Raw genomic sequence first — 12,080 nt, 5'->3', positions numbered from 1 at the left:
TCGTGTCACCTCCAAACAACGCTTACGCGTATCGTGCATACATCGAAGCATTATTAAACTATGCTTCTCCCGCAAAATCCTCTCATCTGACAGCGTGTCTATGGGACATGGATACACCCGGTCTCATGGACACTCACGTAGATTCCTCGGCACCAAATAACGCTCTCGTGAGACGAGCGCGTTATATTCAGGCAGGACAGGAGTTAGATCTTTTAGGTCATCTTCACTGCGACGTTTTTTAATCAGGATAAATTTTAATAACGGTAGTAGAAGTTTAGAATGAGGCTCGTACGCTCGAAAGATTCTTTCTGTCTAATGGAATCTAGTTCTACGTCAAAATTCGTATTTTAGACGCTAGTCTACTCGTAAGAAGAGCAAAAATAAGCCCCGGTGTATTACTCGCTCACGCTAAAATGTTGAGTAAGACAACTGCCAAGTATCCTTTAACGAGAGTAGAGGTTAAAACGTTTCACGATACACTCCGGGCTCGTAGGTGAATCGATAGATAACGTGATCCTCGGGCAACTACCGAAACGCGTAATTGTCGGTTTTGTTGATAACAGAGCGTTTAACGGAGATAGAAAATTAAATCCGTTTAATTTCAAAAACTACGATATAAATTTCTTTTTGCTATACGTCGACGGTTGTACAAATTCCTAGTAGACCGCTACAGCCGAATTCTCGAAAGACGAACCGCTCTACGTCGAAGCATATCATACGCTCTTTTCCGGAACTGGCATTCACTTTTTGAACGAGGGTAATTCTATAAGTAGAAACGATTATGCCGATGGATATACACTTTTCGCTTTCGATCTCACTCCCGATTTATTCGCAATGTTGTATCCCTGGTCTCGGGATACAGTGCGGGACCGCTGCCGATGACTCCTCGGGATCAGGTTTCCAAGAGATAACGCCGAGAGTTAATAACAAGAGATATATATTTATTCTTCCTGTACAGTTTTCGTTAGCGAACCCGAAAGATGAGTTACTTCGTCTAGTTTGTAGTTTCGACGAGCGACATATACTCGTCGCTATTATTATTGATTATGAGCCCACTCGTTCTCTTTCCGCGGTCTTTATATACTCAGCCTTTCGGCTTGTTACCAAGGGGTGTCACTCGCGGTCACGGGTCCTTTGGCCCGTGCACTAGCTTAGCCAGCAATTGCTAGCTAGGCGCATTCCACCGGAAATCAGGAGATTTCGGGTGGCAAAATGAGTAACCGGATATGTAGCTCGGTGTGATGTCCGGTGTGAAGGCCGGTGCGATTCCCGGTAGCAAGGCCGGACGGTGTCGTCGCGCGAGGTGTCACTTGACACCCTTCTCGTTATTACAAGTAGAGTTTGTGTGAGTGTCGCGCACTCACAACATCCCTCCCCCTTATTGAAAAGAAAACGAGGGGCTGAGTTTTCGCAACTAATAGTTTACGCTATCTTATCGCTTTTCCTTAGTGAAACACTATATACTAATCGCTATTTCTTTATTGTTTTATACTAATAATTACATACCATTCGTAGCTGGTATTGCTCGTTCTCAGATTCGCGTACACACAGGTTTTAAAATCTTTCAAAACTGAACTGTTCATGTCCAGGGTCTCGTTTACGGCCTCTTCTTCGTCGAGAAATATCTCGATGCACTTCCGGCAGTTTCTGGCAGGGCACACGTTCATTAACACTTTTCCGCATTTGAAAACACTCGGTGATCGTTTCCCAATGTTCGTCAGGTGAGAGCTGCGTCCGGTATCCGTGTGCCGATGGATCTCGTATGGTGCAATAAAGCCGGTATCGTTGGCGATAACAGCTTCGGCACCATCTTCTCCAAGGAAACTCCGTTTCCACTAGACATCTCTCTGTTGGTTGGAGGCAGATGCTTCGTAGAAGTCTTTCGTATCTTTCTGGGTGGTCCAATGGGCGCACTCCATCGATGGGCTGACTGAGTTCAAATTCCACAGGAATTTTCATCCTGTCCTTGGAGTTGGTGTGTGTGTGTTGTAAGCTCTATGTCACCGGGGTAATTTGCGGGGCTGGTTCCGCCTGGCTGCTGCTGTTGTTCTTGAGCTTGAACTTTGTTTATCGTAACGACAGTATCGAGTCTTTGGGGCTCGATTGGGTCGTCAGTTTTTTATAATCTCGTAAGAATGGAAGTGGTGGGGTGTAATTCCCTAAATCGGGCCATATATGGTCATAGTCAATTCAGCTATGCACATCCGGTGTGTGAGCGAAATTTGCAGAAATAAGTTTTTTGATTCTTTGGTTCCGGTGTAACGCGATATATCGTGTGGTCTGATTTTGTTAATCCGAGACGTAGAGCTGTGCAAACTAATGCCACGTTTTTTCCCGCAGGAAATAATGGATCAAATTGTATATGATATATATAATAATTACTATTACATATAGTTGTTAATTACTATTACATATATATACATATATATATATATATATATATATATATATATGTTTTTTGTGTTAGAAACGTGTGCTGTTGCTTCGTTTTAGGATAGATCTCGGTATCGTATATTCTGTATCTATATCTAATGTCACCCGCTTATTGTTATTCCGTTTTTTCTTTTTTATTATAATAAATCCTATTACTACGGCTATTATTATTATTACAATTGTTGTTCCGCTTGTCGCCATTGGAAAAATAAAGTGTGGCGACTGAAAAATCGAACTTGAATTTTTATCTAGTTCGTTGTCTATCTCCTCTTTTATTTATCCTTGGAATTTTTTAATTCCGTCGGATTTGGTATAATATTTTTTAATTTTATTTCTTTGAGACCTGTATCGTTTTCTAAACCAGGCTTCTGTAGTAGTGAAATATTATACTGAGGGAGATATGATTCTACTCTTGTCTCATGTGACATCTTGGGTGATCTTATAATTGTATTTTCTGTCACTAACTTACAGTTATTTTTTAATGTAATTTTACCTACTTTTTCAATTGTTTCCTTTATTTTTCCATGGTCTTTACAATGTAGAGTAATTACTTGCTTTCGTGGTGACGAGTATAGCCACGAGTGTGAATTACTTAACGCTATCCAAAGACTGTGGTTCGACGTCGCATTTTTTATGTTACAATTTTTATAATGATCTTTCGTTTCTAGATACATTTTTATCTCGCAGATAGAGTCTGGGTTTATTCGATATACGGGGTGATTTTCCGTGCATAGGTATTCGGTATTTATCTCTATGCATTTCCGCAGGTCGTTCTTTGCGAGGGTTATGTAAGTACGCTGTTCTGTGTCTATTGCAATCAGGGGATTGTTAATTTCTACGAACGAAAAAATGTTGTTCTGACTTGGGATAGGTAGCGGAATTACACTTAGTATTTCGTATTTTGGCATCGAAATTAGAGGGAATCGTAAAATAGTATATATATTTATTTGATCGCAGTATGCGCCTACTGTCGCAAATTTCTCTATTGTCGACCATTCATTCTCTTTTATTCTGAATGGGAAGTAGAGTCCTTCGGGCAATTGCGAGCTAGCGTCTTTAAGTGATTCTATTATTATTGATATAGGTGTTAACCGAGGATGCAGAATTCCTTCTTTTAAAAACGTTAAATATTCTAGTACGTCTTCCGCGTCGCGTGTTAGATCAGACAGTACCGCGTTAATTATTATAAAATTTTCGTGTAAGTTACTTTGGCGTTCGTCTTCTAATAATTTTGTTCTTAGTTTGTCTGTCGCGTCCGCGAGAGTATTTTCGTTTTGTCGGATAGTTCTTTCACTGTTATCAATGTGAGCGATAGTGGCTTGCATTATTTTATTTGGTTTTTTATTGCGTGTTTGTTTAATTCCTGTGAGTCGTGTAATACCGTTAGTTGTTCGTTAATTAATTTTTCATCGTTTGCGTCCATCGTACCAAACAATGATTTTGCGACTGATCCTATCCCGTCGATTAATCCTCTTTTGTGTATTCTTGTATTGTATGTTGAGTTTATGCGTTCTATTAATTTATTAGTTCTTTCACACCCTTTTGCAATAACGCTGTGTAAATTTTCGCATGTTTCTTTCCCTATGACTGCTATCATTTTGCATAGATTATCCGTTTTGCGTACGTATTTTTCTACCTGTGCGAGTCGTTTTGATAGTGTCGTCACGTCTATCTTGATGACCACTTTCCAGAAGGATTCAACCTGATGTAATCCTCCTAGCTTTTCAAAATATATCCCTGGATGTTGCGTAAATTTTTCTATTTCATACGGTGCCTTCATGTCCGGGTCTTCTGCGGAACTTAGCGTCACCCAGATTATAAATCTGTAATTATTTTGTTTTATTTAAAAAAAATTTTTATTTTTTTTTTTTTGTATATATTATTTTTACTTGCTACAAAAGTATTTTTATATGTGATCGTTGTGGGACCGTGGGAGCGGAAAAGGATTCTCAAGTTCAGATGGGAGCGGAAAAGAATTCTCCAATTTGTATCGTTTATCATTTCGCACTTCGAAATGTGTCATATTTTCGTTTCCGTTGCCTGTGTATCTCGTTGATTCCTCATTTTTTATCGTATGCTTAGCGTTGCATCCTGTTATCTATTTACACCTTTTTTCGTGTGTCTTTTCTTCTCTGGACGATCCGGTCCTTTAGTCTCTTGTCGGCTATCTGTTCGTGCGTTTGCTTGTTTTTCATAATCATGTCTCGTCGTGAGTTTTTCTTCGCGTCTTCCAGTGAAGAGAGTGCTGAGGAGAGTGAGAACAGTTTCGACGATTTCAGTGATCTTGACACTGTGGCTCTTTTGGACGAAAGTTTTTCGTCCGTTGATGAGGAGTGTACGGGTGCCGCTGAGCCATTGCTCGTTAGTGGGTTTGAACATTTATCAAACCCTGATAGTGCTCCTTATGGTGATTTAGATTTATTCATGGACCTTTCTCAGGAGTCCGAAATGTTTGTTCCCGCCGGTGCGGAGGGCGAGGTGCTCTCCGAGTGTTTTCCGACGAGCTTGGGGAAATTTTGATACCCGCCCCTTTGCTTGCTCGTTTTTTAACTAATGATTATAGTGAAGAATTCGGTGGTGACCTCGATTTGGAGTTCGAGTTTGCCGTGGATCAATATTTGCGCGAGGGGAACTTGCCTCGTCTGGATCTTCCGCCGGAGGATCCAGACATGGACGCGGTTGACTAATCCGTGCATAGATGCTTTGTAGTATAGTAGTTTGTAGTGTGTAGTTTAGTTTTAGTGTTTAGTTTAGTTTTAGTGTATAGTGTATCCTCTGCTGTTATGGATTATGTTCCTGGTTGGCGGTCTTCGTTTTGGTGAGTCTAATTCTTTTTTATTTATTATATTTCTCTTTTTTCTTTTTATTGTGTATGTGCGTGCATGTGAGCATGTTTTTTATCCTCTCTTTTGACCGCGGGTTAGGCCTCAATAAACGGTTTCAGACGGTTTACGTGTACGCGCGTCGTTGTCCTCCCTCGCCTTATTGTATAGTTTATATTAGAATGTTTTTCGGTTACCGTATACGGTCCGGTCCATTGCGCGTCGAGTTTTTTCGATCTTCCGCGTCGGAGCGTTTCGTCGTAAAGTAATACTTTTTCGCCGACTTTAAATCTTATTTCTTTTGTCTTTTTATCGTACTGCGTCTTGGCCTTGGCCTTTTCGTCTTTTATATTTTCGCGTGCGACACGATTAGTGGCTCTTAACCTTTCCCGTAATTCCTGCGCGTAATCGTCGTAGTTGTAGGTAGGTTTAGGCGGTTTTGTCAGGGCCGTCGGCAGTTCTGCCTGTCGACCGTAGATTAATTCAAACGGTGTATACTCTGTCGCCGTATGAGGCGTTGTATTATACGTGTGCATCGCGTACGGGATCCATTCGTCCCAATCGGTTTGGTCCTTATTTATATAATGTCGCAGGTATTCTGCTAAGGTCCGATGTGATCGCTCGAGGATACCATTGCTTTCGGGATGGTATGCGGTAGTCTGAATTTTATTTATCTTCAGTAGCTTGCACGTATTCTTGAAAATTTCGCTCAGGAAGTTAGTGCCTTGGTCTGTCAGTACGTATTCTGGCGTTCCGTATTCCAGGACGATCTTCGTGACAAATTCTTTGCTCACGGTATTTGCTTCCTGGTTCGGTATAGGTATTGCCTTACTAAATTTTGTAAGATGATCTTGGAATGTCAGTAGGTACCGATTTTCATTTTTCGTTATTGTTAGTGGTCCCACTATATCCAGTGCACATTTTTCGAAAGGTCGGCTAGGCGTGTCCGTGACGACAAGAGGGGCTTTTATTCTCCGAGAAAGTTTATTTTTCTGACAAAGCTCACATTTTTTAATGTATCGCTCTACATCGGCCGTTAATCCGGGCCAATTATGTGTCAATCGTATTCTTTTTATTGTTCTCTCAATTCCTTGGTGCCCTCCCGTAGGTGCATCATGATATTCGTATAGAATTTGTTTTTTCTTTTCTTCTGTGTATGCTTGTTCGCATACGTTGTCTTCTTCCTTTTCATCTTCTGTAGATGCACGTGCGTATTCGCCGTCTTCGTCTAGTGTGAGGATTTTATCAGCTGCTTTGGTAACGTGAGCTTCCCGCTTCACGTTGCGACTTAGCGCGTCGGCGTTCGCGTTCGCTCGACCGGCCTTATGAATAATTTCATAGTCATATTCCTCCAGTTTTAATCGCCATCGGATCAATCTTGATCCGGGGTCATTTACGTTGAATAACCATATAAGGGGTTTGTGGTCAGTTACGATTTTGAATTTTGTCCCATAGACATATGGCCGAAAGTGTTTTACAGCCCATACTATTGCAAGTAATTCTTTCTCTGTCGTGCTGTAGTTTTGCTCGGCGCGGTTTAATATTCTGCTCGCGTAAGCAATGGGACGGTCTTTTCCTATCGGTCCCTGTGACAGTACGGCTCCTATTGCATAATCTGAGGCGTCGGTAGTCACGTTGAATTCTTTTGTAAAATCTGGGTATTGAAGTACGGGCGCCGTAGTTAATTTTTCTTTTAATGTGTTGAAAGCTATTTGCTGTTCGGCAGTCCACGCGAATGTTTCCGTCTTTTTTGTTAGTTTTGTTAATGGTTTCGCGATCTTGGAAAAATTGCTGATAAATTTTCTGTAATATCCGGCCAGGCCTATAAATGATTGGATATCTTTGACCTTTTTGGGCTCCGGAAAATCTTCTATAGCTTGCAATTTTGCCGGGTCGGGCGATATTCCATTTTCGGAAATTACGTGTCCTAGGTAATTTACTTCCTTGCGCAGGAATTCGCACTTGTCCGGTTGCAACTTTAAGTTCGCTTCTCGTAGGCGTTGCAATACTTCTGTTAGGCGTTTATTATGGTCGCTTAAACTCGATCCGTATATCACTATGTCATCGAGATATACTAGGCATCTGAGTCCTTGAATTCCCATGAGTACCGAGTTCATCAGCCTCTGGAATGTGGCTGGCGCATTTTTTAATCCAAAGGGCATCCGATTATATTCATAATGTCCGTATGGTGTCGAGAACGCTGTCTTTTGTTTATCTGGCTCAGCCATCGGTATCTGATGATACCCCGACGCTAAGTCTAGCGTCGAAAAATATTTGGCGTTTCCCAGCTGATCTAATATTTCCTCAATATTGGGTAGGGGAAAAGAATCGCCAATTGTTAGATCATTTAGTTTTCGGAAGTCGATCACGATTCGGAGCTTCGGTTTTCCAGACGAGTCGGCCTTTTTGGGTACCACTAGCAGTGGCGCATTCCATTGGCTCGTGCTGGCTTTGATAATGCCATCATGCAGCATTTGTTTTATCTGTGTATTCACCTCTTCCTTATGCCTTGCGGGGAGGCGATACGGCCGTACGTTGACCGGCGATGAGTCGGCTTGTGTACGTATCTCGTGTTTCACTGCTGCAGTGCATGTCAGTGGTTCTCCACTGAGGTGGAAGGTATCTTGGTATTCTTCGCATATCCGTGTGAGTGCCTGTCGTTCTTCCGAATTGAGATGCTGGGTACGCAATGTTTGTCAGATTCGTTTGCTTCGTGGGAGTTTATTCGCGCGTTCCGCCTCGTTGATAACCGCGTATATTTGATGATCACTTTCGTCGGGATCTTCTATTGTCACGTGCGGCGTGCGTATCTCTACCGGCTTATCTGTGGTATTTATGATGCTGACTACGCATGCAAAATTCTTCGGCTCGACCATGCATCGTCCGATATATACGCCGGGCTTAGTTTCCTTCGCCTGGATTACTCCGGGCTGATTTCGGTTAGTGGTTGCTCGGACAATAGTCTCGCTGCGCGGTTGTAGAATTATCTTACCGTAAGGTTTTATTTTGAAAGTGACGCCGGCGATGTTCAATTGTTGCTTGTCGTAATCGCAAATCACGCGGTGATTTTTCATGAAGTCCAGTCCCAGTATTCCATCGTACTCCATGGGGAAGTCATCCTTGACCACGTACATGGTATGTCTTAATACCTGTTCGCCTATATTAATGTGGGCTTGCATGCTTCCGATTGTATACATTTTGTGCCCCGTTATTCCCGCAAGGGTGATTTTTTCGGGGGAAATTCTAGTTTTCCCTTTTAAGTTTTTTACCTTGATGAGTGAAAGGGTTGCGCCCGAATCGAAAAGCATGTTTATTTCTCCTGAGCGCGTTTCTTGTATCGGAAGCGTGATTTGATCTAGGCCGCTGCTCGGCTGGGCAGCTCGAGTTACTTGCGCGACCTGATACGTCTGAGCGCGCTTATCTTTCTTTCCGGCTGTTTTCCTTTCGTCTTCGCTACTAGACTCGGATCCGGAATTCTTCTTTTTACGCGGTTCGATCGCTTTTCTAGGGTTGTTATTTTTATTCCCATTATTTTGTGGTCGAGGAGGGTGATATGGCGTTTTGTTGCGAGGCCTCCCGTTCAAGTGCCAACACTCGGCTTGTGTATGGCCACGTTTTTTGCAATGCTTGCAGAATTTCTCTACGGCATTTATACGTGTTTTATCAGGTTGTGGTAGTGCGAACCGGTTCGAGTAACGACTGTTGCGACAGTCTTTTCCGTGGTGTCCTAACTTTCCGCACTTTCGACATTGTAGCTTATTTTTGTAATTATCTGCGGCCGGCATATAATATTTTGGTTTCGGGCGGGAAACTGTTGTTCCTTTTATTCGTTCTTCTGCGGTCGCGGCAGCTATCGCATCCTGCAACGTTGCATATCCTCGCGATCTGACTACGGCTTTTATGTCGTCGTTTAGCCCTATCTGATAATTCTGAAGCGCCTGTTGTTGTAGGATATCTAATATCGCGCGTTTATTTTCCGTTGTGTAATGTTGTCGACCCTCTATCATGGACTCATACAGATCCATTGTTAATTTGTCGGCTCTAAGTCCGTAGGTCCGTGCATTTTCTCCGGTTCTTTGTTTGAGAGTATTAAATTCAATTTGCAAATGTGTGGTGCTCTTTTTACTCACGTAGCACGCTTCTAATTCCTGTCTTAGTTGTTCAAAATTGCGAATCTTTCGCGTTTGGAAATCCAACATTGCGCGCCCTTTCAACTTGGTGCATAGGATAGCTCCTAACAGAGTTACCTCATCGTTCGGATCGATGTTTTCGACCGCATATGTCATGGCGCTTAGAAACTCTTGTAGTTTACTTGCATTCCCGTCGAATTCAGGGATCATGCAGCGCGCTTCTTTTAACGGTAGGGACCCGCGACCTCGCTGGTGGCGAACATCATCGTGATCTACGTAGGTTGTGTCTCTCCTACTGAGTCGCGATGGTCGATAGTCGTGAATGCGCTGAGTGTGTACTTGCGTTTCCCGTACGGCGTCTATGTCTGTTTGTAACCGACGTAATTCTTGAATCACCGCGCGCAGAGTGTCTCGGACTTCATTGTCTCTCTCTTGCGCTACGTTTGGCGGTGCTGCTCGTGCAACTGGGTTTTCGCGGATTTCATGGTGTATTTCTTGAAGTTCCCGCTCTGCGTCGGCTATGAAATGTTGAGCCTCTGATTGTTGAGTTCCCGAGGGTTGAGCTTGTTCGTTGGTACTCATTTCGTATCTCTCGAAAATTTCTTCAGGGTTAAAGATATCGGAATCGTACGAGGTCAGCGAAAATTCACCTCGTGAAGATACGCGGCTCGGAGTGCGACTAACGTACGGTCTCGTCCGTCTGTCCACGCGGTCTCGTCTTGTCACGTCAACTGCGTCGGTGGAAAATAAACTGGCGTCGAGGGCCCCGAAAGGAAATTCTCGCTCACGTATGACGTGCTCGGGTAGCTCGCTATCGCCGTCTAGGAGACGCCCTAAGGCCCTGCGATCGTTATCTCGATCCTCACGGAGGGCCTGTGCCGCTCGCCACGCTAGTTCTAACTCGCGATAGTGTATGGATCGCGCCGCCGCTCTACTGAATAGCCACGATTCGTTTCTTATCGGTGTGCTATTGTCGTCGGACATTCGCTATCGTTAGTACGCGTTTCGGTAATAGTGTTACCGGGGGCCTAATCAATTCGGGTTCGCGTGTCGTTTTTATTACAAGGTTTTTGGTATACAAAATAATTTCGTGGACTTACATTACCGCGATGTATCGCCGCATGTTGTCCGTCGCTCAGCTGCTTGTGGCTGGTGCGTCACGTTGCGGTAGGTCGGTGTCGTCTTAGATAACACTGCTATCGCTGTTGTCCGATGCTATCTTCCTTCCTTGTCTCGGAGAATCAGCAGGTCGGCTTTGTTGCGCCTCGGGTGAATTGTCGCCCTGGCTTTAATGTTTCTCTTCGGCGGTTTTCTTCTGTGCGCTGAGTCCGTTAGGGAGCGTTTTTTTTCCTTTTCGGTATTTTTCGGCAGTGAATCCCACCGCTGCCACCAATTTGTTGTATCCCTGGTCTCGGGATACAGTGCGGGACCGCTGCCGATGACTCCTCGGGATCAGGTTTCCAAGAGATAACGCCGAGAGTTAATAACAAGAGATATATATTTATTCTTCCTGTACAGTTTTCGTTAGCGAACCCGAAAGATGAGTTACTTCGTCTAGTTTGTAGTTTCGACGAGCGACATATACTCGTCGCTATTATTATTGATTATGAGCCCACTCGTTCTCTTTCCGCGGTCTTTATATACTCAGCCTTTCGGCTTGTTACCAAGGGGTGTCACTCGCGGTCACGGGCCTTTGGCCCGTGCACTAGCTTAGCCAGCAATTGCTAGCTAGGCGCATTCCACCGGAAATCAGGAGATTTCGGGTGGCAAAATGAGTAACCGGATATGTAGCTCGGTGTGATGTCCGGTGTGAAGGCCGGTGCGATGCCCGGTAGCAAGGCCGGACGGTGTCGTCGCGCGAGGTGTCACTTGACACCCTTCTCGTTATTACAAGTAGAGTTTGTGTGAGTGTCGCGCACTCACAACAGCAAATTGTGCCGGACATTGGAATCTCGTGAAACATGGCAGTCTACGATTAGAAGTACGATTCGCAAGGGCATTATCCACGTCTGTTAACTGTATCGTTTATGCAGAATTTGATAATGTTCTAGAAATCGACTCTTCTCGTCAAATTATCGTCGACTTTTCCGGCTAGACTTTATGTCTGATAGACGATAAAATCGTGTGAAAAAAAATTATAACCACCACCACTACCTTCAGCAGTACTAACATCAATTAACCCCACCACCGTCACCAACGCTAACAACGCACTTTTTTGCTGATATTTTTAAAATCATACGAAGAGAAATCAGTTTTCTACAAGACACGAAGATAGTCACATCGATTTAAAAGAGTGAAGCAAGCAAGCTGTTGATTATAACCATGGACATAGTTATTGACATCCAAGGCTTTCGGGATAGCGAGGGAAAATTTATTCCTAAAGAGATCGCAGTTGTCGCACTCGACGCAGCAATCATCGGCCATTGGATTACACTGCCTCCTTGCTCGTTTGAAGAATTACCCGAAAGTTCAAGACGTGAAAACAATTGGCTTTCACAGAATTACCACGGTATCGAGTGGTTCGACGGTGAAGCTAATCCCAAGTTTTTTGTAAGCCAACTACGAGACATTACCCGCTGGGCTCGCTGCATCTTTACCAGAGGCCATGAAAAAGCAAGTTACTTGCGTGATCTTCTCTCCAGAAACATATATAATCTGGAAGCAGATTCTCCGGCATACAAATATTTACCCGATG

General features: G+C 43.6%; 1 protein-coding gene across 1 annotated transcript; it reads right to left on the bottom strand.

Annotated features, from left to right (window-relative positions):
• Positions 1–2,470: 2,470 nt before the first annotated feature.
• LOC118648726 lies at positions 2,471–11,316 on the bottom strand. Its single transcript, XM_036295114.1, has 2 exons — positions 10,486–11,316; positions 2,471–4,256 (listed from the first exon to the last, which is right to left on the bottom strand). The coding sequence occupies exon 2, from the start codon at positions 3,756–3,758 to the stop codon at positions 2,706–2,708; it is 1,053 nt and encodes a 350-aa protein (XP_036151007.1). The 5' UTR covers positions 3,759–4,256; positions 10,486–11,316; the 3' UTR covers positions 2,471–2,705.
• Between the last annotated feature and the right edge of the window lie 764 nt (positions 11,317–12,080).

Source organism: Monomorium pharaonis, unplaced genomic scaffold, assembly GCF_013373865.1.
Source record: "Monomorium pharaonis isolate MP-MQ-018 unplaced genomic scaffold, ASM1337386v2 scaffold_630, whole genome shotgun sequence".
NCBI classification, from domain to species: domain Eukaryota; kingdom Metazoa; phylum Arthropoda; class Insecta; order Hymenoptera; family Formicidae; genus Monomorium; species Monomorium pharaonis.
The sequence above is the reverse complement of the archived record's forward strand: the minus strand, read 5'-3'. Positions and strand labels throughout refer to the sequence as shown.